General features: G+C 52.7%; 1 protein-coding gene across 4 annotated transcripts in view; it reads left to right on the forward strand.

Moving 5' to 3' along the window:
• Positions 1-22,058, forward strand: part of SAMD11 (sterile alpha motif domain containing 11) — an 81,640-nt gene that overhangs the window by 15,947 nt on the left and 43,635 nt on the right. For 3 of the 4 annotated variants that reach the window (XM_038159853.1, XM_038159855.1, XM_038159857.1), the window contains 2 exons: positions 8,527-8,699; positions 13,354-13,432. In XM_038159853.1, the coding sequence (XP_038015781.1) occupies positions 8,527-8,699; positions 13,354-13,432 (252 nt within the window). The remainder of the gene's footprint in view (positions 1-8,526; positions 8,700-13,353; positions 13,433-22,058) is intronic. The other variant, XM_038159854.1, reaches the window with a different exon arrangement.

Below are 22,058 nucleotides of genomic sequence, written 5' to 3' on the forward strand. Positions count from 1 at the left end.
AGGAGCCACAGCCCTGTTTGTCACTGCTGCAGGGCTCTGTCCATGAGCTCTGGAGTTAATTCAGGAGCCCACAGCTCTGTGTTTGTCACTGCTGCAGGGCTCTGTCCATGAGCTCTGGGGTTAATTCAGGAGCCACAGCCCTGTTTGTCACTGCTGAGGGCTCTGTCCATGAGCTCTGGGGTTAATTCAGGCATCCACAGCCCTGTTTGTCACTGCTGCAGGGCTCTGTCCATGAGCTCTGGAGTTAATTCAGGCATCCACAGCCCTGTTTGTCACTGCTGAGGGCTCTGTCCATGAGCTCTGGAGTTAATTCAGGCATCCCCAGCCCTGTTTGTCACTGCTGAGGGCTCTGTCCATGAGCTCTGGAATTCCTTCAGGAATGCCCAGCTCTGTGTTTGTCACTGCTGAGGGCTCTGTCCATGAGCTCTGGAGTTAATTCAGGCATCCCCAGCCCTGTGTTTGTCACTGCTGAGGGCTCTGTCCATGGTGTCACACCCCCCTGGGCCAGCTCTGCTCCCCACCCTGGGGAATCCTCGGTGCCCCAGAGGGGAGAGGCCATTTCCAGATCAAACGTTCCGCCTTCAGAACTTCCCCTCTGTTTTAGTGCAGTTGACTTTGGTTCTGGTTTTATTCCCACGTGAGATTAGGGGTTTTTTCACCTTCTCAGGAAACTCTTCCCTCTGGCATCGCTTCTTTTGCTTCCTTCCCTTCCAGCTTCTTGTTTTCCACTCTTTTGATGAATTATTTACCTCTCTAGGATGACTTTTTTTTTTTATATATATTCTCTTTGTGTTTACCTTCAAAACACACAACTCCCAACACTCCCTGCATCCTCCCGTGCTCCTTGGGAAGCCACTGTAGTTATTGGTCATTCATTTCCCAGCGTTAGTTATAAATACAAGTGTTGTAAAATCCTGTGGAGTCACCTGGTGGGGCTCCCGGCGTGCTGGGATACAGGGATTGGGTACAGGGATTTATCCTTGGCAGCTGGGTGTGTGTTCTGGTGATTTTTGGGGTACAGGGTTTACCCTTTGCAGCTGGGCGTGTGTTCTGGTGATTTTTGGGGTACAGAGGTTTATCCTTGGCAGCTGGGTGTGTGTTCTGGTGATTTTTCAGGTACAGGGTTTATCCTTGGCAGCTGAGTGTTGCTGGTGATTTTTGAGGTGCAGGGATTTATCCTTTCCAGCTGAGTGTGTGTTTCTGGGAGTCCAGGGGTTTATCCTTTGGGTTTGTTGGTGCTCACGGTGTCAGGGATCTGTGGCTCTGGTGCTGGGAGTGACCCCAGTGCTGGCAGAACACACCTGAGAGCAGGCAGGGTTGTGTTGGGGATAGGATGAGTCCCCTCAGGTGTGCCCCACCTTCCTGGGGCTCCCAGCACCCCCAGAGCTGGGGCACCCAGTGCCAGGAGCATGGGAGGGATCCCCCAGCCCAGGGCAGGAATTTGGGGTTTCCCTCAGCCTGGCCCCTCTCCTGCTGCTGGATTCCCTCCTGCCCCAGCCGGGAGCAGGTTCTCCAGCCCCGAGTTGTTCAGAACGAGTTAATTTTTTATTGGATTTGAGTCAGGCTTCGTGGGCTGGAGCCACCCCCGGGGCCGAGGAGCCAGGGCTGGCTGCAGATAATTGACTTTCTCTGCCGTGCCCACCTCCATCGGATTCACCTGGGAAACCTCCCCTGCTCTGCCTCTCTGGCCCTCGCAGGCTCGGCCATCAGGAGGAATTAAATTAAACGCAATTAAACGTGCCCTCCCCGGCCCTGGGGCTGTTAGCAGACAAACAGACAGCAGAATAACTCAGCTCTGCTGCAGCCCGGGGCAGTCCCACAGCTCGGTGACCTCCGGAACGGGCTCCGGGCTCTGTCCCCACTGCCCTTCCCTGCTCGTGGCAGTCCTGCAGCTCCTGCCCCAAAATCACACCCGGGCACCTCAGCCCAGCTGGGAGCCTCCCTGGAAGCCCTCCCTGGAAACCCTCCCTGGAAACCCTCCCTGGAAACCCTCCTCTGCCCCAGAAGAACAGATCCAGGTGACAAAGGGGCCTTGCAGGGTGTCCCCAAGGCTGGGAAGGCAGGGATGTGGCCTGTCCCCAAGGCTGGGATGGCAGGGATGTGGCCTGTCCCCAAGGCTGTGATGGCCAGGGGGTGATGTGGCCTGTCCCCAAGGCTGGGAAGGCAGGGATGTGACCTGTCCCCAAGGCTATCATGAGCAGGGGGTGATGTGGCCTGTCCCCAAGGCTGGGTTGAGCAGGGGGTGATGTGGCCTGTCCCCAAGGCTGGGATGGCAGGGATGTGGCCTGTCCCCAAGGCTGTGATGGCCAGGGGGTGATGTGGCCTGTCCCCAAGGCTGGGATGGCCAGGGGGTGATGTGGCCTGTCCCCAAGGCTGGGATGGCCAGGGGGTGATGTGGCCTGTCCCCAAGGCTGTGATGGCCAGGGGGTGATGTGGCCTGTCCCCAAGGCTGGGATGGCAGGGATGTGGCAGTCCCCAAGGCTGTGATGGCCAGGGATGTGGCCACTCCAGCTCTGCCCTCTGTCCCCAGCTCCTTCACCTGCATTTCCTGGGCCTTGTGTCCCTGATCCCGGCACGGAATCTCTTTTAAAACAATTTATTCCCATTCTTCTGTGGAATGCCTTGGTCTGGTGTCAGCGTTTGCTTCCAGCAGCCACCTGAGGGTAAAAATAAAAGCCCCAAAGGCTCTGGTTGTGCCTGGAGCCCTTTGGCATCCATCAGCCAGGGGTCACAGGAGCTGCAGCTCAGGTCTCGAAACCTGCAGGAAATCAGTCTTTGTTACACGTGAAATAAAGCAGTCTATGGGGAAAATAACCATAAATGTTCATTATTTGTACAGGAAAATCAATTTGTAGGCCAATTGACCAAATAAAGTAATACAATTTGCTGGGAAATCCCCCAGGTGTGGCAGGCAAATCGCAGAGCAGGGCTGGAGAATGAGGTTTGTGTGGGGAATGTGGGGTGGGAGGGATGTGGGACCGAGGTTTGGGTGGGGAATGTGGGTTGGGACTGAGAAAAAGGAGTAAAACTGCAGAAAAGGGCACAGCCCATCAGGGGAGAGGGGAAAGGGCCTCTTTTGGTGGGTTTGCATCGTTCTGTGTGTGACACCAAGGGAGGGGATGGCGGGAGCAGGGGGACGGGGACAGCCCTGGGAGCTGCTCCCCTGTTTTTCTGCTGCTCCAGGGGAGTGGGAAGAGAAGGGGAAATGTCTGAAAGCATCCACGCCCTTTGCTCCTCGTCTCTTTGCCTGAGAGGTGGAGCAGGCAAGGAAAGGAAAAAGGGGGAAATCCGTAAGCCTTGCCTTTATTTAGGAGACAGCGACAGTGTTCACTCTCAGCTGGTGTTAGCTGGCTTGTGCTCCATCAGAAGGGACTCACATTGCCTGAGGACCTGGCTTCACATCTCTGCTTCCTTCTGTGCCACCTCGGGCTGACGGGGACGAAGCCATTTGATGTGGAAGCAGGCCCAGAAGACAAGGAGCAGGGCACTTTGCAGCCTCCTTCCAAAGAGGGATTGAGAACAGGCAGCTCCGAAGGCCTGGCAGATTTTCTGCCTCAGACCCACCTCCCTTCAAAGCCTGGAAATCCCAGTTGGCTTTCCCCAGAAAAAGGGGAATTATCCTTTGGGCTTTATCCCTCCCTGAGAGATTCTCAGTGGGAAAAGCTCCCCTCTGTTCCCAGACCTCGTTCCTCCGTTTCTTTCGGGCATCACAAACCCACCTTGTTCGTGCTGATGGGAAGAGCTGAGCTTCCCTCCTGGGCAGCTTTCTTTTGGGTTAACACTTCCATATTTCCTTCAGTTCCAGCAGGAGCCGATTTCCCTGCCTGCACACGCCATCCTCTGCCCCAGACAGCTGGAGGAACCCCAGGAGGCTGAGGGACGGGACAGGGCAGGGATGTGCTGGTGGTGGCTTTTGTCAGGGTGCTCAAGGGAGATTTTCTTCTCTGCTCTTGAAGACAGAACCCCCCAAACACGAGCTGGGCTCTGTGCTGGAGCTGAGCTGCTCTCAGCAGAGCCCGGGGGTGGCTGTGCTGGGGACAGCTGGGGCTGAGCCCCATTTCTGTCCCTTCATCCTCCCGAGTCGCTGCCAGAGCCTGCAAAGCCCTCCCATGGCACTGGTGAGGGTGTGACAGTCCCCAGAAGCTGGGGGAGTTCTGCTCTGACCTGTCCTTCCTGACCACTGGGCTCCTCCTGCAGCTCTCCCCTGCAGAGAGCCTGCCTGGCTTTCCCAGGAATTATTCTGCCTTTTGCCAGCTTTATTTGGAAAGTTGAAATCAGGTTGGTTTTTTTTTTCAGAGAAAAAAAGATTGTTTATTCATTATTATTTATTTATTATTTATTATTTATGTTATTAATAATGTTCTTATTTCATAACTGCTGCTGTTCCCTCCTGCTCTGGGCCATCCCTGCTGTGCCGGAGCAGCTCTGGTGTCACCCTGGGGTCCCTGGGAGGGCTGGGTTTGCCCCTGGAGCAGAGGGGCTGGGAGCTCTCTGGGCTAATGGAGGCCCAGGGGACAGGGCAGGATTATCCTGGCCCTCTGGGAGGTGTTCCCACTAATCCCAGCTGAAGGTGAGTGCAAACTCTGCCAGTTCTTCCGCGGGGGATGCGTGGTCCCCTCTGCTGTGTAGTGTTCCTAATTAAAGCCATCCCACCGGGTTTGTTACTTGGAAAAGCAAAAGGAAAGTATCCCAGGCTCTCTGAACCTCCCCCTCTCCTTTCCCCTATCTTTACTATCAATAAAAAGAGAGAGAAAATGCTGTCTGGGCTTGAGGATTTCCTTCCCATATGGAAGAGATTTAGAGTTCTCTGCTCCCAGCACTGGCAGCTCCCAAAGCTCCCCCAGCCCTCCCTGGCTTTCCCAGCCTTACCTGGGAGCTTGGGCTGCTTCTCCTGCTGGTTCTTTTATCCACTAGTAATTATTTTTGAGGCTTGAATCACAGCCACGTGAATCATCTCGCAAACAGCTCTGATATTTTCACGTGGGAGCAAATTCCTGGGGTATTGATGTGCATTTTTTGTGTCCCCGGGGGCTGCACCTGCTCCTCTTGGGGTCAGCTCCCACTGGGATCAGCTCTCCAGCCTTCCACTGGACTGACACACCTTGGCTTTCATCTGCACTATTATTATTATTATTATTATTATTATTATTATTATTATTATTATTATTATTATTATTATTATTATTATTATTATTATTATTATTTTGTTCCCTGGAGCTCTTTTTGCCTGGCAGCTCTCTGGGTCTTTCTGTGGCTGGGATCAACTGAATTTTGGGGCTGTCCTGGCCAGGATTCCCTTCCCTTCCCTTCCCTGGGACACTCTGGGCTCCCAACAGGGCGTTCAGCTGCAGCTCCCAGGGCAGGAACCTTCTCCTCTCCTCCCCTCCCTTCCTGTGGCTCCCCAAGGCTCTTGTGCAACTTCATGGTTTTTTATTTTTTATTTTTTGGGGTTTTTTTTTTGTGTTTTGGGTTTTTTAGGGTTTTTTTGTTTGGCTTTTTGTTGATTTTTTGGGGGGTTTTTTGTGTGGTTTTGTTTTTTGTTTTAGTTTTTTGTTTCTTTGTTTTTTGGTTTTTTGGGTTTTTTTGGTGGTTTTTTTGTTTGGTTTGGTTTGGGTTTTTTTTTTGTTAATTGCAGCTGCATCTCTGGACTTGGATAACCTTAATTAACGTGCTGGCACCCATCTGATTTTTCCCAGGAAAAGGAAATATTCCTGCCAGTGATTTTTTTAAAAACAAAACCACCCCTCACCCTGGCAGTACTTCAGAGGCAGTGGAGGCCATGAATGGTGTCACAAGAGCCTGGAGGGGTGGAGTGGAGGAAAATGGGGATTATTGACTCCAACGCCAGCTGCAACCAGAACCCACAAAATTCATCCTGAAGGAGGCAGCTGCTCCCCATCCCAGGCCTGGGAGAGGAGGATCCAACCTCCAAGGGGTTCCCTGAGCTGGGAAACACCTCTGGGTGCTCTCAGACATTGCTGAGGTTGTTGGAGGGCTCCTGGGAACACCTCTGGGTGCTCTCAGACATTGCTGAGGTTGTTGGAGAGCTCCTAGAAACACCTCTGGGTGCTCTCAGGCATTGCTGAGGTTGTTGGAGGGCTCCTGGAACACCTCTGGGTGCTCTCAGGCATTGCTGAGGTTGTTGGAGAGCTCCTAGAAACACCTCTGGGTGCTCTCAGACATTGCTGAGGTTGTTGGAGGGCTTCTGGAACACCTCTGGGTGCTCTCAGGCATTGCTGAGGTTGTTGGAGGGCTCCTGTAACACCTCTGGGTGCTCTCAGGCATTGCTGAGGTTGTTGGAGGGCTCCTGGAACACCTCTGGGTGCTCTCAGACATTGCTGAGGTTGTTGGAGGGCTCCTGGAACACCTCTGGGTGCTCTCAGGCATTGCTGAGGTTGTTGGAGGGCTCCTGGAACACCTCTGGGTGCTCTCAGGCATTGCTGAGGTTGTTGGAGGGCTCCTGGAACACCTCTGGGTGCTCTCAGGCATTGCTGAGGTTGTTGGAGAGCTCCTGGAACACCTCTGGGTGCTCTCAGGCATTGCTGAGGTTGTTGGAGAGCTCCTGGAACACCTCTGGGTGCTCTCAGACATTGCTGAGGTTGTTGGAGGGCTCCTGGAACACCTCTGGGTGCTCTCAGACCTTGCTGAGGTTGTTGGAGGGCTCCTGGAACACCTCTGGGTGCTCTCAGGCATTGCTGAGGTTGTTGGAGAGCTCCTAGAAACACCTCTGGGTGCTCTCAGACATTGCTGAGGTTGTTGGAGGGCTCCTGGAACACCTCTGGGTGCTCTCAGGCATTGCTGAGGTTGTTGGAGGGCTCCTGGGCCATCATTCTGTGCCCACTCCTGCCCTGCCTGCTCCCCCCAGGTGTGTCTGGAGAGCTGCTCCTCCCTGGGGATGTTCTGGAGGGGTTTTTGTGTTGGCAGCTTGGACCAGAGCCCTTCCCAGGCAATGGCCAGACAGTTCTGGAGGGGTTTTTGTGTTGGCAGCTTGGACCAGAGCCCTTCCCAGGCAATGGCCAGACAGTTCTGGAGGGGTTTTTGTGTTGGCAGCTTGGACCAGAGCCCTTCCCAAGACAATTGATTCTGGAGCAGGTTCTGGGCCAGGCTTCTGGCTACCTTTGTGCTTAATTTGCAAGTGATGTGTGTCTGCTGGTGGATTCCTCTAAACTGATTAGGGGAGTGCAATTGATTCCAGGCTGGCTGTGGATGAGTATAAAAGGCAAAATTGATTGGCTCCGTCTATTTTAATTTTCTGGGGGTGTAGTAAATAAATAAATAAATAAACAAACCACCCTCCAAACCTGAGGGTAAAAAATACAAAGCAAACAGGACATGGAAGATTGTGTTGGTAGGGCTGAAATTGTGGGGTTTAGAAGGAGCAGCCCTGCTCCTTCTCCCCCTGTGGCTGAGGTTGCTCCTGTTCCTGAGGTGCCCCTGCGTGCCCAGAGAGGGGCAGGGCTGCCAAAGCACCTTCAGCACAAAAAGTGTCTGAGGGCAGGAGATGCTCAGCTCATGAACTGCGTGGTTTCCCCCACATTTTCCCCATTTTTGCCATTTTTGGCCCCCTGCTCCCCTGTCCCCAGGCTGTTCCTGGCAGGGACCTGCAGCTCAGCCCTGTGGCTCCTGGGGTGATGCCTTCCAGATGGGCTCAGCTCCTTATCACAGCGATTAGGGCTGCCCTGAACCACCACAACTGGAATTTATTCCCAGAGGTAAACAAGTTTTCGTTTGGTAGTCGTGGAAAGTTCTTAATTTGTTTAATTAAAAAAACCTGGGCTCTTCTCTCAGCGTTCTCCCCTGCAGAGAGCCTGACTGGCTTTCCCAGGACTTCTCCTTTTGCCAGGTTCATTTGGAAAGCTGAAATGAGGTTTTTTTGCAGAGAAGCTGTTGCCCTTTAGGTGTCCTGTGCATTTTCTGGCCCAGTTCCACACCTCTCTCCCTGCCCAGAGGGTGGCCACAGAGCTGTGGCCTCGCCTGCCCTCACTGGGGTTCCTGTCCCATTCCACTGGGACTCGGATCAAAAATAAAATCCAATTCCACTGGGCTTTATTGGCTGAAATGGCAGATTCTGTGGGGCAGGGGCAGAGCAGCCTCCCTGTATCCAGGGTGTTTCCCTGCTGCTGGCAGCTCTCCCTGGCTCACCTGGATCCTGGCTTCCCTGGGCTGCTGGCTAAGCTTTGCTTGAGTGCTGACGTGGAAATATTTGGTGGGAAATACTTGGAGGCAGGGGTTGCTGCCTGGCTGTGCTGCCTCCTTCCTCTCCTCTCGGTGAGGATGAGGCACAGGCTGGGGATGAAGGGCTGGGAGAGGCAGGGCTTGGTCAGAACTGGAAAAAAATCAGAAACAGGAGTGCCCGTGCTGGGAAGTCCTTTGCAAAATGACAAAATGTGAGCCACGTGTGACGGCGTTGGCTTGTCAGAAAGAGCCTTCTGACAGAGATAAGCAAGTTTTCGTTTGGTGTTTGTGGAAATACTGAGGTTCCTCACCGAATCCTTGTTCTCCTCTCTCTCCCTCTCCCTGTTGCAGAACCGGGGCCGCCTGGCAGAGAAGAGGAGCATCCCCCTGCCCCCCAGCAGGGTCCCCAAGAAGGAGCTGGGCTTCCCCCACAGCGAGGACAGCCAGGAGAGCGACCAGAGCAATGGGCAGCAGCCCGAGGTGAAGCAGGAGGAGGATCTGCACATCAGTATCATGAAAAGAAGGTACCTGCAGGCAGTGCTGGGGGGGCAGAGCCACGGGAGCCTGGGCAGAGCCACTCCTGCCCCTGGGGTCACCTCCAGGGCTGCAATCCCCCTGCCAAGGGCACAGGCCAGCTCACAGAGGGCACTGCTGGGGGTTTTTCACTCCCTCCTGTCTGGAGTGGAGTTTGCACTCCGGGTTTGCGGGTCATCCCTTGGGTCTCACTCTCTGGCCAGGGCTCTGTGGCTTTGGGAATTGCCTGGCCAAGAAATCCCCTGTGGGCTTCAGCTGTCTGAAATACAGGGGTGGGGGGGCCCCAAACCCTGCCTTCTGCTCTCAGCTGTGCTCAAATTCTCACGTAATTGAGGCTGCAGGGGGGTTCAGTGCTGGGGAGCAGCAAGGTGTGGGTTCTGTGTGTGATTTCAGAGCAGCAAGGTGTGGGTTCTGTGTGTGATTTCAGACAGCAAGGTGAGGGTTCTGTGTGTGATTTCAGAGCAGCAAGGTGTGGGTTCTGTGTGTGATTTCAGAGCAGCAAGGTGTGGGTTCTGTGTTTGATTTCAGACAGCAAGGTGAGGGTTCTGTGTGTGATTTCAGAGCAGCAAGATGAGGGTTCTGTGTTTGATTACAAGTGTCAGAGCACCCTGAGAGCCTCTATCAGCAGGGGAGCAGTGATGGAGTTGCAGCAGGGAGGAGGAACTGCTTGATTTTGGTCGTTTTCTCAGTGCCATGAGCATTCCTCCTGGAATTGTGCAGTCCTAGAGGAAGAGGAGGAGGGATTGCCTTGAGTAACCCTCACCTGGCCTCTCCTGGGAGGCCTCAGTGCCCTCAATATTCAGCTCCAGAATTCCAGGTGCTCCCACCCCTGTGAAAAAGCAGGAATTTCAGAGAACCTGTGGCCCCAGAGAGCACAGCCCCTGTGCCCAGCGCTGCAGCTCATCTGGCTCCTCATCTCCCCGTGATGCACAGCAGGGCTCGGGCCCTGAGACAAGCCCCATAAAACCCGAGCAGAGGGAGCTGAGGGGCTGTAATTGCTTTCCTCGTGGTTTATGTGCTCCTCGCCTGGCAGCAGGGAGGCTGTTTCCCCTCGCCTCAGACAGATCTGGCACCTGAGCAGCTGAGGAGCAGGCAGACAGAGGAGCAGCCAGCTCTTCCCATAAAGCCTCCTGGAATTAAAGCTCATCATCGCGGCTGTCCAGGGGTGCTGCTGGAAATGGAAAGGTGTTTTGGGATGCGCCCGGGCTGCTCAGGAGCACAGGGAACCCTCCCAGTCACTTCTGGGGACCTGCCCTGCTCCTCCTGCCCCTCTAACTCTGCTTTTAACGCTGCAGAGCTGCAGTGCTAGGCTGTCTCATCAGGAGGGAGAACAGCGTGATAGCTGTAATTGATAATGCTGGGCCCCCCAAACACAAAGTGCTCTTATCTTGAATCTTTAATTACTGTAATTGCTTTGCCTGGTTTGCTAGGAAATGAAGGAGGAATGTTTGGCAGCTCCAGGCAGCGATCCCCCAGCCTGCCATGGCTGTGCTCCCCTGCACTTTGTGTCTCTGGGTGAAGCTTTATTTCCTTGGAGGGAGCAGGATTCTCCCAGCTTTTGTGCACTTGTTCTTTTCCTTTCCTGGGAGCTTTCCTTTTCCTGCTTCCTCTGCTTTCCCTGCTGCGGGGTGCTGGGCAGGTGGGGCAGGCAGCATTCCTGTGAGGGCAGGAGCAGGGGAAAAAGCAGGAATGCAGTGCTTGGTGCCCAGGGAACATCTGCTGCTCCAGCCCAGCGTCCCCAAGCCCTTATCCCTCACACAGGGTCCCCAGGGGTCTCCTGTCCCACTGGGGGACACTGGACACCTCGGCTGCTCCAGGGCCTCCAGTGGGGAGCAGTGACCCCCTCCTGCTGACCTGGGGACGGATGGGGGCTCTGGGGACATCAGGAGCAGTGTCACCCCCTCCTGCTGGCCCCTGGGGTGGCTCTGGGGACATCGGGAGCAGTGTCACCCCCTCCTGCTGGCCCCTGGGGGTGGCTCTGGGGACATCAGGAGCAGTGTCACCCCCTCCTGCTGGCCCTGGGGTGGCTCTGGGGACATCAGGAGCAGTGTCACCCCCTCCTGCTGGCCCTGGGGGTGGCTCTGGGGACATCAGGAGCAGTGTCACCCCCTCCTGCTGGCCCCTGGGGTGGCCAGGGTGGCTCTGGGGGCATCAGCAGCAGCAGCACAAAGGCTCCAGAGCCCAGACACGACAGCTGGGCCCTGCAGGGCCTGTGCCCCATCTGCTCCTGCCTTAATTCACCTGCTGTGTCCTCCCCCCGGGCTGGGGCTTTGCTGGCCCCCCCCGGGAGCAGAACTGGGTTAAACTGGGATGGGGAGGCTGGGCCAGGCCTCAGCAAAGCTGGGCTTTGCTCCTGCACCCTGGCTGTGCCCCCTGCACACCTGGCACTCCCAACACCTCTGCACTGCTCTCAGCACTTGGCTGTTCCTCCTGTTCCTGTTCCGTGTGCTGCTGCTTCCAGGGCTGGGCAGGAAGGGGGATTCGAGCTGGACCTGGGAGTGTCTTGGCTGTGACGGTGCTGGCTTTTGTGCTGCCCTCTGCACTGTCCCGGAGCCCAAAGGGGGGAGTGGTGGAGCCCCCATCCCTGGGAGTGCTCCAGGAAGGTGTGATTGTGGCACTGGGGACATGCTGCAGGGTGACCGTGGCCCTGCTGGGCCAGGAGCTGCCCTGGGTGAGCTCAGAGGGCTTCTCCAGCCTCAGTGGTTCCAAAATTGGGGTTAGACTGCACAGATTCCATGGCTGTGCAGGGGTTTGGGAAGCTCTGCCTTCCCTGCACAGATTCCATGTCTGTGCAGTGTTTTGGGGGGCTCTGCCTTCCCTGCACAGATTCCATGGCTGTGCAGGGGTTTGGGGGGCTCTGCCTTCCCTGCACAGATTCCATGGCTGTGCAGTGTTTTGGGGGGCTCTGCCTTCCCTGCACAGATTCCATGGCTGTGCAGGGGTTTGGGGGGCTCTGCCTTCCCTGCACAGATTCCATGGCTGTGCAGTGTTTTGGGGGGCTCTGCCTTCCCTGCACAGATTCCATGGCTGTGCAGGGGTTTGGGAAGCTCTGCCTTCCCTGCACAGATTCCATGGCTGTGCAGTGTTTTGGGGGGCTCTGCTTTCCCTGCACAGATTCCATGGCTGTGCAGTGTTTTGGGGGGCTCTGCCTTCCCTGCACAGATTCCATGGCTGTGCAGTGTTTTGGGGGCTCTGCCTTCCCTCCCCTCCCAGGGAGCTCCACCCAGCCCTGGTGAGTGCATGAGCTCAGCCTGGGAGGTGCAGAGTCCCGTCAGGATCTCTGGGATGCTATCCCAGGAATTTCCAGGCAGAGGAAGGCCAGGGGAGCAGGGAGGAAGGCTCAGCCCTGACAGCAGGATCCTCACACGCTGCTGGATTTCAGCCCAGCGTCGTCCTGTGGCTGGATGCATTTAATTCCTGTTTTAAAGAGTGGTGTGGGAGGAGGAGAAAGGCAGTGACAGCATCTGGGATGGAGCAGGGTGGGTCAGGAGCAGCTCTGGCCCAGTCCCCAGCAGTGGGACGGGGTGAGGGGTGAGAGGGAAGCTCAGACACCTGCTCACAGTGCTGGCAAGGTGCCATTGACCTCATGAGGACGTGGATTTGAGGGAGAAAAAGGGAGAAAATAGCCACTGACTTGCCAGGGATGCTGCCAGTAAAATACCCCAAACAGCACAAATTCCCTGGCAGTCTGTGGAAGCTGAGACTGGGATAACTGGGAGGGGCAGGGAGGATCCAGCTCTGCCATGCGACCAAAAAACCCCACAAAAACCCCAACCCCCCCAGGCTGCTCTGCCTGTGTTTGGGGTATTGCTGCTCCTGCCTGGGACAGGACACCCAGGTTCATTCCTGAGCTGGGAAATCGCTGGCAATCCATTTCCAGCTGGGCAGGGAGCACAGCACGGACACTTGTGGGGCTTCTGCCCAGAACTTCAGCACTGAGCTCGTTCTGCCTCCTCTGACAGGGGCTGGGGGCTGGGACAGCACCTGCAGCTCTCGGGGACGGGGAGGGGAGGCAGGGACAAGGTCTGGAGGGAGCAGGGGAGGGTCAGGATGGAGCAGGGGAGGGTCAGGATGGAGCAGGCAGGATCTGGATGGAGCAGGCAGGATCTGGATGGAGCAGGCAGGATCTGGATGGAGCAGGGAGGGTCAGGATGGAGCAAGCAGAAGATCAGGAGGGAGCAGGGAGGGTCAGGATGGAGCAAGCAGAAGATCGGGAGGGTCAGGATGGAGCAAGCAGAAGATCAGGATGGTGCCAGGAGAAGGTCAGGAGGGAGCAGGGAGGGTCAGGATGCAGCAGGAAAAGGTCAGGATGAAGCGGGAGAGGATTTCCCAATGCTGAGCAGCCCCTGGGTCCTGCTATGGACACAGAGCTCTAAAGTGGGGCTGGACAAAGCAGGAATTGGGGCTGGAATTGGGGCAGGAATTGGAGCTGGACAAGGCAGGAGTTGGGGCTGGAATTGGGGCTGGACAAGGCAGGAATTGGGGCTGGAATTGGGGCTGGATAAGGCTGGAATTGGGGCTGGACAAGGCAGGAGCTGGGGCTCAGGAGCTGGGGGGGTCCCCAGGGTGGAGCAGGGTTCCAGGGGCAGGAGATGGGTGCTCAGCCCGTGCCTCTGAGCTCTCTTTTTTGTCTGTTTGTTGCAGGATTCACACCCACTGGGATCTGAACATCTCCTTCCGAGAGACCTCTTGCAGGTACCGTTTTTGGGCCCCTCTGTGTATGGTAGGCTGAGAGTTTCTGGTTTGTTACTGGGTGCTGATGGATGTAAACGAGCAGTTCTGTCAGTTCTGGGGTTTTTGTCTTCCTCCCTTTGTTCCTCATCCTTCCCTTCCCACACACCTTCTCCTTTGTTTTTATTTTGGGGGAGGTTGTGGGGTAAAGAGTCCCTTTTACATTGGAAGAGAGAATTGATGAGACTTCTAAAGAAAGCCCAGTTTTGCTGTGTTTACTCTGGTCCCAAGAAGGTGGAAATTCATAAACTGAAGTTGCAAACTGAATATTCCTCTGTGACCCCTGATATCCTGGGTGTGGTGCATTATCTTCATGTGCTGCCAGCAGTCACAAACTCTTCTAATCCTTGAAAAATCCAGAGATTTGCACTAAAACCTGGGATTTTGAAAGGTCTCTTTCATTCTGGATTTCCAGATCAGGGTGCAGCCCTTGAGTTGTAGAAAACTGGTTTTTATAAATAAATATAATAAATGAAATACAATAAATCTGTATTTATATATAAATATACAAATAGATAAATAAAAATCTATATAAATATATAATGAATATAATAAATCTGAGCAGCTGGGAGACTTCTCAGGGAGGAGAAAACAGAGCAGGAGGAGGCAGCTGAGGGCAGGGTGGGGGTCTGGGGGTGCTCCCTCCCCTCCTGGGTGCTGGGGAAATCAGGATCCGCTCCGTGGGATCTCCCAGGGAGAAAATGGAGTTTTGCCTAAAGGAGTTTTTGATGTTTTGTGTGAGCCTGTCCAGTTAGAGATGGAAAAAAGGGAAATTATTACCACAGGAGCAGAGGACAGTGTCCGTGTCTTTGACCACTGGAGAGGGAATTAAACCTTGCCCATTAAACCTGGGAAAAAAGGGAAATTACTCCCACAGGTGGAGCAGAGGACAGTGTCCATGTCTTTACCTGACCACTGCAGAGGGAATTGTTAAACCTCGGCCATGGGAATGAAGGTGGGAAATCCACGTGGGCTCACCCTCCAGCAGGGAGCAGGGGGGCAGAGGAATCCTCTGCTGTTTCACCAAGCTCAGGCTGTGCCTCTGAACCACAAACCCCCACAGTTCCTAACTTTTCCAGCGTTCAGAGCACAAACCCCAGCCCACGGTGAGCACGAGGAGCCAGAGCAGCAGCTCAGCACCCACAAAAGCAGCTTTTTGCAAGGCAGCCCTCAGAATGAGAGCCCTGGGTAGCTGCTCCAAGCTCTTGGGGCTCTCAAATACAAAAGGATGGATTCCTTCCAGGCACAGCCTTTCGTGCTAAATTTCAGCCCAGAGCAGAGTTTTATGGCTGTTATAAACTCCTAAAAGGCAGAGGTTTGGGGTGGAAGTGCTGACAGTGCCTTAATTAATGGCCCTGTGAGCAATGATTCTGCACAATGGCAGCTGAGGGTGCCAACACCTTTGGAAATTAGAATCCCTGTCTTAAAAAAATAATTCTGAGCTTGCAGTGCGTGGAATAAAATAATGGTCTGATTTTTGTGTCAGAAGCATTTCCTGGTCTTCCTCAACTTGTCTGTTCCCTTCAGTTTAGCTCTGTCCTGGAAGAAACCTCAGTAATTCCTCTGGGGAACAGAAGTTTTGCTTTTCCTGAGGAGTCCAGCTGTCAAAAGCTGCCCATCCAGCCCGTTTAGAAGGGGAAAAAGCTGCTTGTGCTGTGTGGCAGAGGAAGGATTTTGGGGTTTGTGTGTTTGAGTGGCCACATTGCCAGCACACAGCCTTGTAAACCAGATTCCAGTGCCAGCACGGGCTGGCAGAAAGGTTCAGGTGTTCTCCCATCCCAGAGCTGCCCTGCTGGGCGAGCAGCTTGGTGCCAAAGGGGAGTGGAAAACGGGGCAGGCGAGAGGAAAAAGGAGATAAATCAGGGAAGGAGGAGGTGAAAACCACCTGGGAAACGAGATGGGAGAAGCACAGAAAATGGGAACTGCAGTGATTTAGCTCCTTGCTTCGGGAAGGAGAGCAGGGGGGGATTGAAAAGCAGCTGTTGGTGGAGGTGTCAAGGCTGCTCCTGACTCAGCAGAGCTCTGAGGGTGACACGGGTGACGTTATCAGTGCCACAGCAGCTCTGCTCCGCTCTGTCCTCCCAGCACTCACAGAGCATGCCTCTGGGGCTGCCTGCTTTTAGGGTTTTTTTTTTTCCCCTAGTAAGCTTTTCCTTTCTAATCTCAGACACCTGAAAGGGGGACTGAAAGGTCAGGGGGAGCTTTCAGCAGCTGGAGGCTGAAGGTGAGCCCTGGGCAGGTGAGAGCCCTGCAGCTCCAGCAGGGCACGGGGGGCAGTGTCCCCAAACAGGGGCCTGCCTGTCCCCTCTGGCACTCCCCAGCTGGAAAAGCTGGGACTGAGCTGAACAAATTGAGCTTTGTCCATCAGGTGAAGTCAGGGAAGAGGAGACTGGGGGGATCCCAGCTCTGTGGGACCTGCAGAGCTCTTCCCACAGCTCTGGGGGACAGTTTGGTTCCTGACTCTAGGGAAGTGAGACACCCAGATGTGTCAGCCATGGCAGGAAAAGGGCATTTCTTTGATATCAGGCTGGATTCAGCCACCCAGCTCGTTCCTGCCGTGGGTTTGGGCTCAGGGAAACACTTAATCCTCCTCCTGGGCTTTGAGGAATCAGGCACAGCAGAGGTACCCGAGTGCTTTTCCCTTTCCTGCAGGGATAAGGCCCAACAAAGGGGAAATTTGGAGTGATGAAAAGAATGAGTTAATCTGAATTAATTATGTCATCATCATTTCATTATCAGCACTTTCTGCTCTTGCACTCAATCCCAGGAAGATTTATCTGGGTGGGGAAAGGAGACCATTTATGGACCAGCAGAGGTTCAAGTGCTAGAGGGGAATGGGGGCTGATAAACCAGTTTGAACTTGCATTTAAAGCTACAATTGCATTTCACATAAAGGTGAGAAGAGCTGTAGATTCCTACAAGAACAGGGGAAGGTTTATTAAGAGTAGTCCTGGCCATGTTCATCCCCGGTGTGCTGCCATCTCTGCTGCATCTGTGGTGGGAGGGGGTAATGGACCTTTTGTAGGGTATCCTGAAGGATTTGGGATAACCCGAGCATCTGTGTGTGTTGTTGGGACACAGCCAGCCTTGGGAAGAACCCCTGATGCCTTTCAGCTCACACAATCCTCAAAGAAAGAGCCAATCCACAAAGAATGAACCTGCTTTCGGGGCCAGACTTGCAGGGCTGGAGCTGGGGGTTTTCTGTGCTCCCTCTGTGGGGCTGGGATGGTTTGGAGTGTCCTGGACACCCCCGGGTGCTGGGAGGGACTCCTGTGGATCCTCCCTCCCCTCCTGCCCAGCGCCAGTCAAAGCTGCTCACCTGAGGATTTTTTAATCTTTCACCAGCTGCCCTTGGTGAGTGGAGAAAATGAATTTGAGTTTTTGGGAATTTGGGGTGTTCAGAGAGCCCTCAGCCCCAGCAATCCCTGTCGCTGCCCGAGCCAAACCCCTCCTGGCGTGTCCCCGCGCCTCAGGGACCCCTCTCCTCCCCATCTCTCAGGGTGCTGTAATTCCAGCTTTTTTTAAATTTTATTTATGAGCTTGCAGAGAGCTGAATGACAGAGCAGGCTCACCGTAAAAACATCTTCATACTTATTTCCACCTTATTTTGGAGTTGCCAGCCCTACTGATCATTTTTATGAACTGTCATGAGCATTAATGAAATTTTATGGGCATTTTGCTCGGGACATTGCAGGATGATGAATTTGTTTTTCCAGGCTCAGGCTGCAGGGAGATTTAGGGCTGCCCACGGGTGGGGTCGGGGTTTTCAGGCCTCTCTGCTCCCTCCAGCTGGGAGAACTTGTTTATCCTGCTCCTTTCCTCTCCCTCAGTCCCCTTCCCTCGCTGGCTGCGGGGCTGCTGGTGCCCGCTCAGCAGGGGGACGCTGGGGACTCAGAGGGACACAGTGACCCAGAGGGGCTGTGCCGTTTGGGAACAAGTTACCCAAAAGGCTGAGCAGTAAAAATATAATAAATGCAGTATCATATAGAATAATAACAACATAAACATCATATTTAATAATAACATAAAATATAAATATTTAATAGTATATAATACTGATAATAACATAAATCAAATATCATCTATAATAATAACAGCATAAATCCAATATCATATGTAACGTAAATCCAATATCATATATAATAATAACAACATAAACGTAATATTTAATAATAACATAAAATATAAATATTTAATAATGTATAATACTGATAATAACATAAATCAAATATCATATATAATAATAACAGCATAAATCCAATATCATATGTAACGTAAATCCAATATCATATATAATAATAACAACATAAACGTAATATTTAATAATAACATAAAATATAAATATTTAATAATATATAATACTGATAATAACATAAATCAAATATCACATATAATAATAACAGCATAAATCCAATATCATATGTAACGTAAATCCAATATCATATATAATAATAACATAAAATACAAATATTTAATAGTATAATATATAATGCTAGTACAACAACATAAATCCAATATAATATATAATAACAACATAAAATATAAATATTCAATAATATATAATACTGATAATAACATAAATCAAATATCATATATAATAACATAAATACAATCTAATATATAATAATAATAGCATAAAATACAAATATTTAATAATATAATATATAATACTAACAACATAAATCCAATATAATATATAATAATAACATAAAATGTAAATATTTAATAATGTAATATAATATATAATAATACTAATAATAACAACATCAATCTAATTTGTATAATAATAACATAACATACAAATATTTAATAATGTAATATGTAATAATACACAATATACAATATAATACATAAAACATACATATACATAATATAATATATAAAACATAATCTACCTATACATAATATGATACATATACATAATATAATACCTAATAAATAATAATATATTTTATTATACTATATATTTATATGTAATAATGTATTGTATATCTAATATCTAATTACATAATAAATATAATAATACAATATACAATACAGTATAATAGTATAATATATAATACAGTATAATAATGTATAATAATACAATATATAATTATATACAACTTAATAAACTATCACTATAATATAAAATATATTTCTGTAATAAATAGAATTTCACAGCTAGAAATAGCAGTAAGAGGTGGCCAGGTGCTGGCTTTGCCTGCTGGGTTCTGCCCAGAGCACAGAATTCCCCGGGAGCTCCTTGCTGCTGTGGCGGGGCAGTTTCCAGGAGCTGCCTTGGCTGTGCCAGGGAGGTGACAGCGCCGCAGCAGGGCTCAGGCTGCTGTCCCCAGCCCTGCCCTGTCCCCTTGACCCCAATCCCGCTGGGGGTGCCCGAGGGGGATGGCTTTGGAGCTGTGGCCAAGGTGAGCGGTGCCAGGAGGGGCTGCCGGGGCTGAGCCGAGCCTGTCCCTGATCCCCAGCCCTGCCTCTGTGCTGACTCAGCCTGGCTTTCCTGCAGGGCAGGGACAGGGACAGGGACAGGGACACTGACCTTGCCTCAGGGGCCACGCCAGGGCACAGCCAGGCGGGCTGAGAGAGAGTGGTGGCTCAGAATTCCCTGTCCCAGGGTGGCTCCCGGCTCTGCTGGGCTGCAGGGTGGCTAATCCTTCACCCATTCGGTGCTCTGTGTGAGGGGGAAACTCAGGGCTTGTTAAATAATTTTTTTTTTTTTTAATGTTTTGGATTTTTTAAAAATTTAAATTCAAATTTAATTTTTTAAAAATTTGTTTAGGAAGCTTTGTGTTCTAGTGAGGAAGAAGCTGAGGGGATTCATCAGTTCTTAAGGGATAAAATTGTAAAGATGATTTTATTAATCATAAAGATGATTTTATTCCCAGAGCACTGGATTTGGCGTGGTCAGGGTTGGGATGGGGGGTCTCTGTTCCTGCACAGCAGAGACACACCTCACACGTTTTTTTCCACTCTGAGCTGCCACCATTAACTGGGAGCAGCAGGGGCTGATTTTCTGACAGGTTCTGAGCAGGAGGTCAGAGCAGGGAGACAGAGCAGTCCCTTCTGGGGCCTAAAAATCAATGAGTCTGTGATTAAATGGCCCGCGGAGGCGGGACACTGCAGCGGAGGGAAAAGCAGCGGTGCTGGAGGTGTTTCATGTGGGGGCTGCAGCAGGAGCTGCTCTTGCAGCTCTTCCCGGTCCTTGTACAGCCCCAGATTCACCAAATGGAGGGGTTTATTCCAGGGGCTGGACTGGAGTGCTGATGTTTCTTTAGAAATCAGTTATTGGGGTTTTTTTTTAAAGTGCTAACTAGAAGATCTGAGCCCCCTTGAGTGCCCGTGCTGGGCCAGCCCTGCCACCCCCCAGCTGTGCTGTCACATCAGGCTGGTTCTCGGGGCTGGAATGATGCGACAGCATTTATGGACCAGTCTGGGTTCTCCTCTCACGCCTTCCATGAAAAGCTCATTATCCCCTCCCCACCCCTGCCTGATTTACATCCCTCCCCACCCTGGGCAGCCCTGAGGCACACGCTGCTCTCCAGGGTCCCCAGGGCCAGCAGTGCCCCGTGTCCCCAGGGCTCCTGAACCCTCCAGGGTCCCCAGGTCCAGCCCCAGCCCTGCCAGGCCCAGCAGTGCCCCGTGTCCCCAGGGCCAGCAGTGCCCCATGTCCCCAGGGCTCCTGAACCCTCCAGGGTCCCCAGGGCCAGCCCCAGCCCTGCCAGGCCCAGCAGTGCCCCGTGTCCCCAGGGCCACCTCCCCATGGCTCCTGGACCCTGCAGGGCTGAGCACTCCAGCCCGGCCAGGGCTTTATTCCCTTGTTTTGGGTGGGAAATGTTCCCTGAGATGCCGTCTGAGCCTCCCCGGTGCAGCTCGGGGCTGTTTCCTCCAGCAGCCTGGGACGCTGCTCCTGACAGCAGAAACGTGGCTGGTTGTGCTGCTGAGGGCAGCAAAGGAAAATCCTCTGTGTTTCTGCAGCTTCTGGGGATTTTCTCGTTCCTTGGAGCTTCTCTGGCACTGCTGGTGCCTCAGCCTGGCCAGGCAGGGTCAGGGGGGGGATCACTGCAGAGGGAATGATCTGAGCCTGCACCTGAGCCAGGTGAAGCATCCTTGAACCAGCCCTGGGCGCAGCTCCCCCTGCCCTGCCCCGGTCACTGCCCTCGTGTCTTCTCCCCTGCAGGTCTGACATTCCTCCCTTTGCATATTGGATTTTTCCTTCCTTTATTGGAGGGAGGGGCAGAGGGTCGGGACAGTTTTATGGCTGCTGTATTGATCAGTAAAATTTAATATAATCCCTGCACTTACTGGGTGATCGTTAAGGGGATGGAGAGCCAGTGAAATGTATTTCAAAAGAAATGTTTTTCCATTTTATTTCCTTCCTATTTCGCTTTCTGGGTCTCTCTTCTCTTCCAGTCTCCTGCTTTGCATTCCTTCAGAGATTTTTGACTGTGTTTTCCCAGCTTTCCTTTGGTTTGATGGAGTATTAGGAAAAGTTCCCCAGTCTGGTGTGGTGCTGGATCCATTCCTCACTCCCTCAGCTCTCCTGCACTTTCTGCATCTCTGGAATTCTGTCCCTGCTGGTTTGGGACTCCCCGTGGTTCTCTCCCAGCTCTCTCTGGAGCTCCTGAGGCTGCAGGGCCAGGTGGGCTCTGCTGCCTGCTGCCCATTCCTGGGCATCCCCAGGGAGCAGAGCCCAGGGCTGACATCCCAGCGAGGTCTGGAGCAGAACAGGGCCAGCCTGAGCTCCACATTGACACCAACAGCTCCTAAATTCCCTGTTAACCCTTAAATCCCTTGTTTCATCCCTTGTTTCTCCCAGGGAGCAGAGCTCTGAAGCAGAACAGGGCCAGCCTGAGCTCCACATTGACACCAACAGCTCCTAGATTCCCTGTTAACCCTTAAACCCCTTGTTTCAGCCAGGGAACAGAGCCCTGGAGCAGAACAAGGACAGCCTGAGCTCCACACCAACAGCTCCTGGATTCCCTTGTTTCTCCCAGGGAGCAGAGCCCAGAGCTGCCAGCCCAGTGAGGTCTGGAGCAGAACAGGGCCAGCCTGAGCTCCACATTGACACCAACAGCTCCTAGATTCCCTGTTAACCCTTAAACCCCTTGTTTCAGCCAGGGAGCAGAGCCCTGGAGCAGAACAGGGCCAGCCTGAGCTCCACACCAACAGCTCCTAGATTCCCTGTTAACCCTTAAACCCCTTGTTTCTCCCAAGGAACAGAGCCCTGGAGCGGAACAGGGCCAGCCTGAGCTCCACATTGACCCCAGCAGCTCCTAAATTCCCTGTTAACCCTTAAACCCCTTGTTTCTCCCAAGGAACAGAGCCCTGGAGCAGAACAGGGCCAGCCTGAGCTCCACATTTACACCAGCAGCTCCTAAATTCCCTGTTAACCCTTAAACCCCTTGTTTCTCCCAAGGAACAGAGCCCTGGAGCAGAACAGGGCCAGCCTGAGCTCCACATTGACCCCAGCAGCTCCTAAATTCCCTGTTAACCCTTAAACCCCTTGTTTCTCCCAAGGAACAGAGCCCTGGAGCGGAACAGGGCCAGCCTGAGCTCCACATTGACCCCAGCAGCTCACACTGCGCAGCCCTGTGGGAGCTGCGGCTGGCTGGAATCCTGCC

This window comes from Motacilla alba, chromosome 21, assembly GCF_015832195.1.
Source record: "Motacilla alba alba isolate MOTALB_02 chromosome 21, Motacilla_alba_V1.0_pri, whole genome shotgun sequence".
NCBI lineage: Eukaryota > Metazoa > Chordata > Aves > Passeriformes > Motacillidae > Motacilla > Motacilla alba.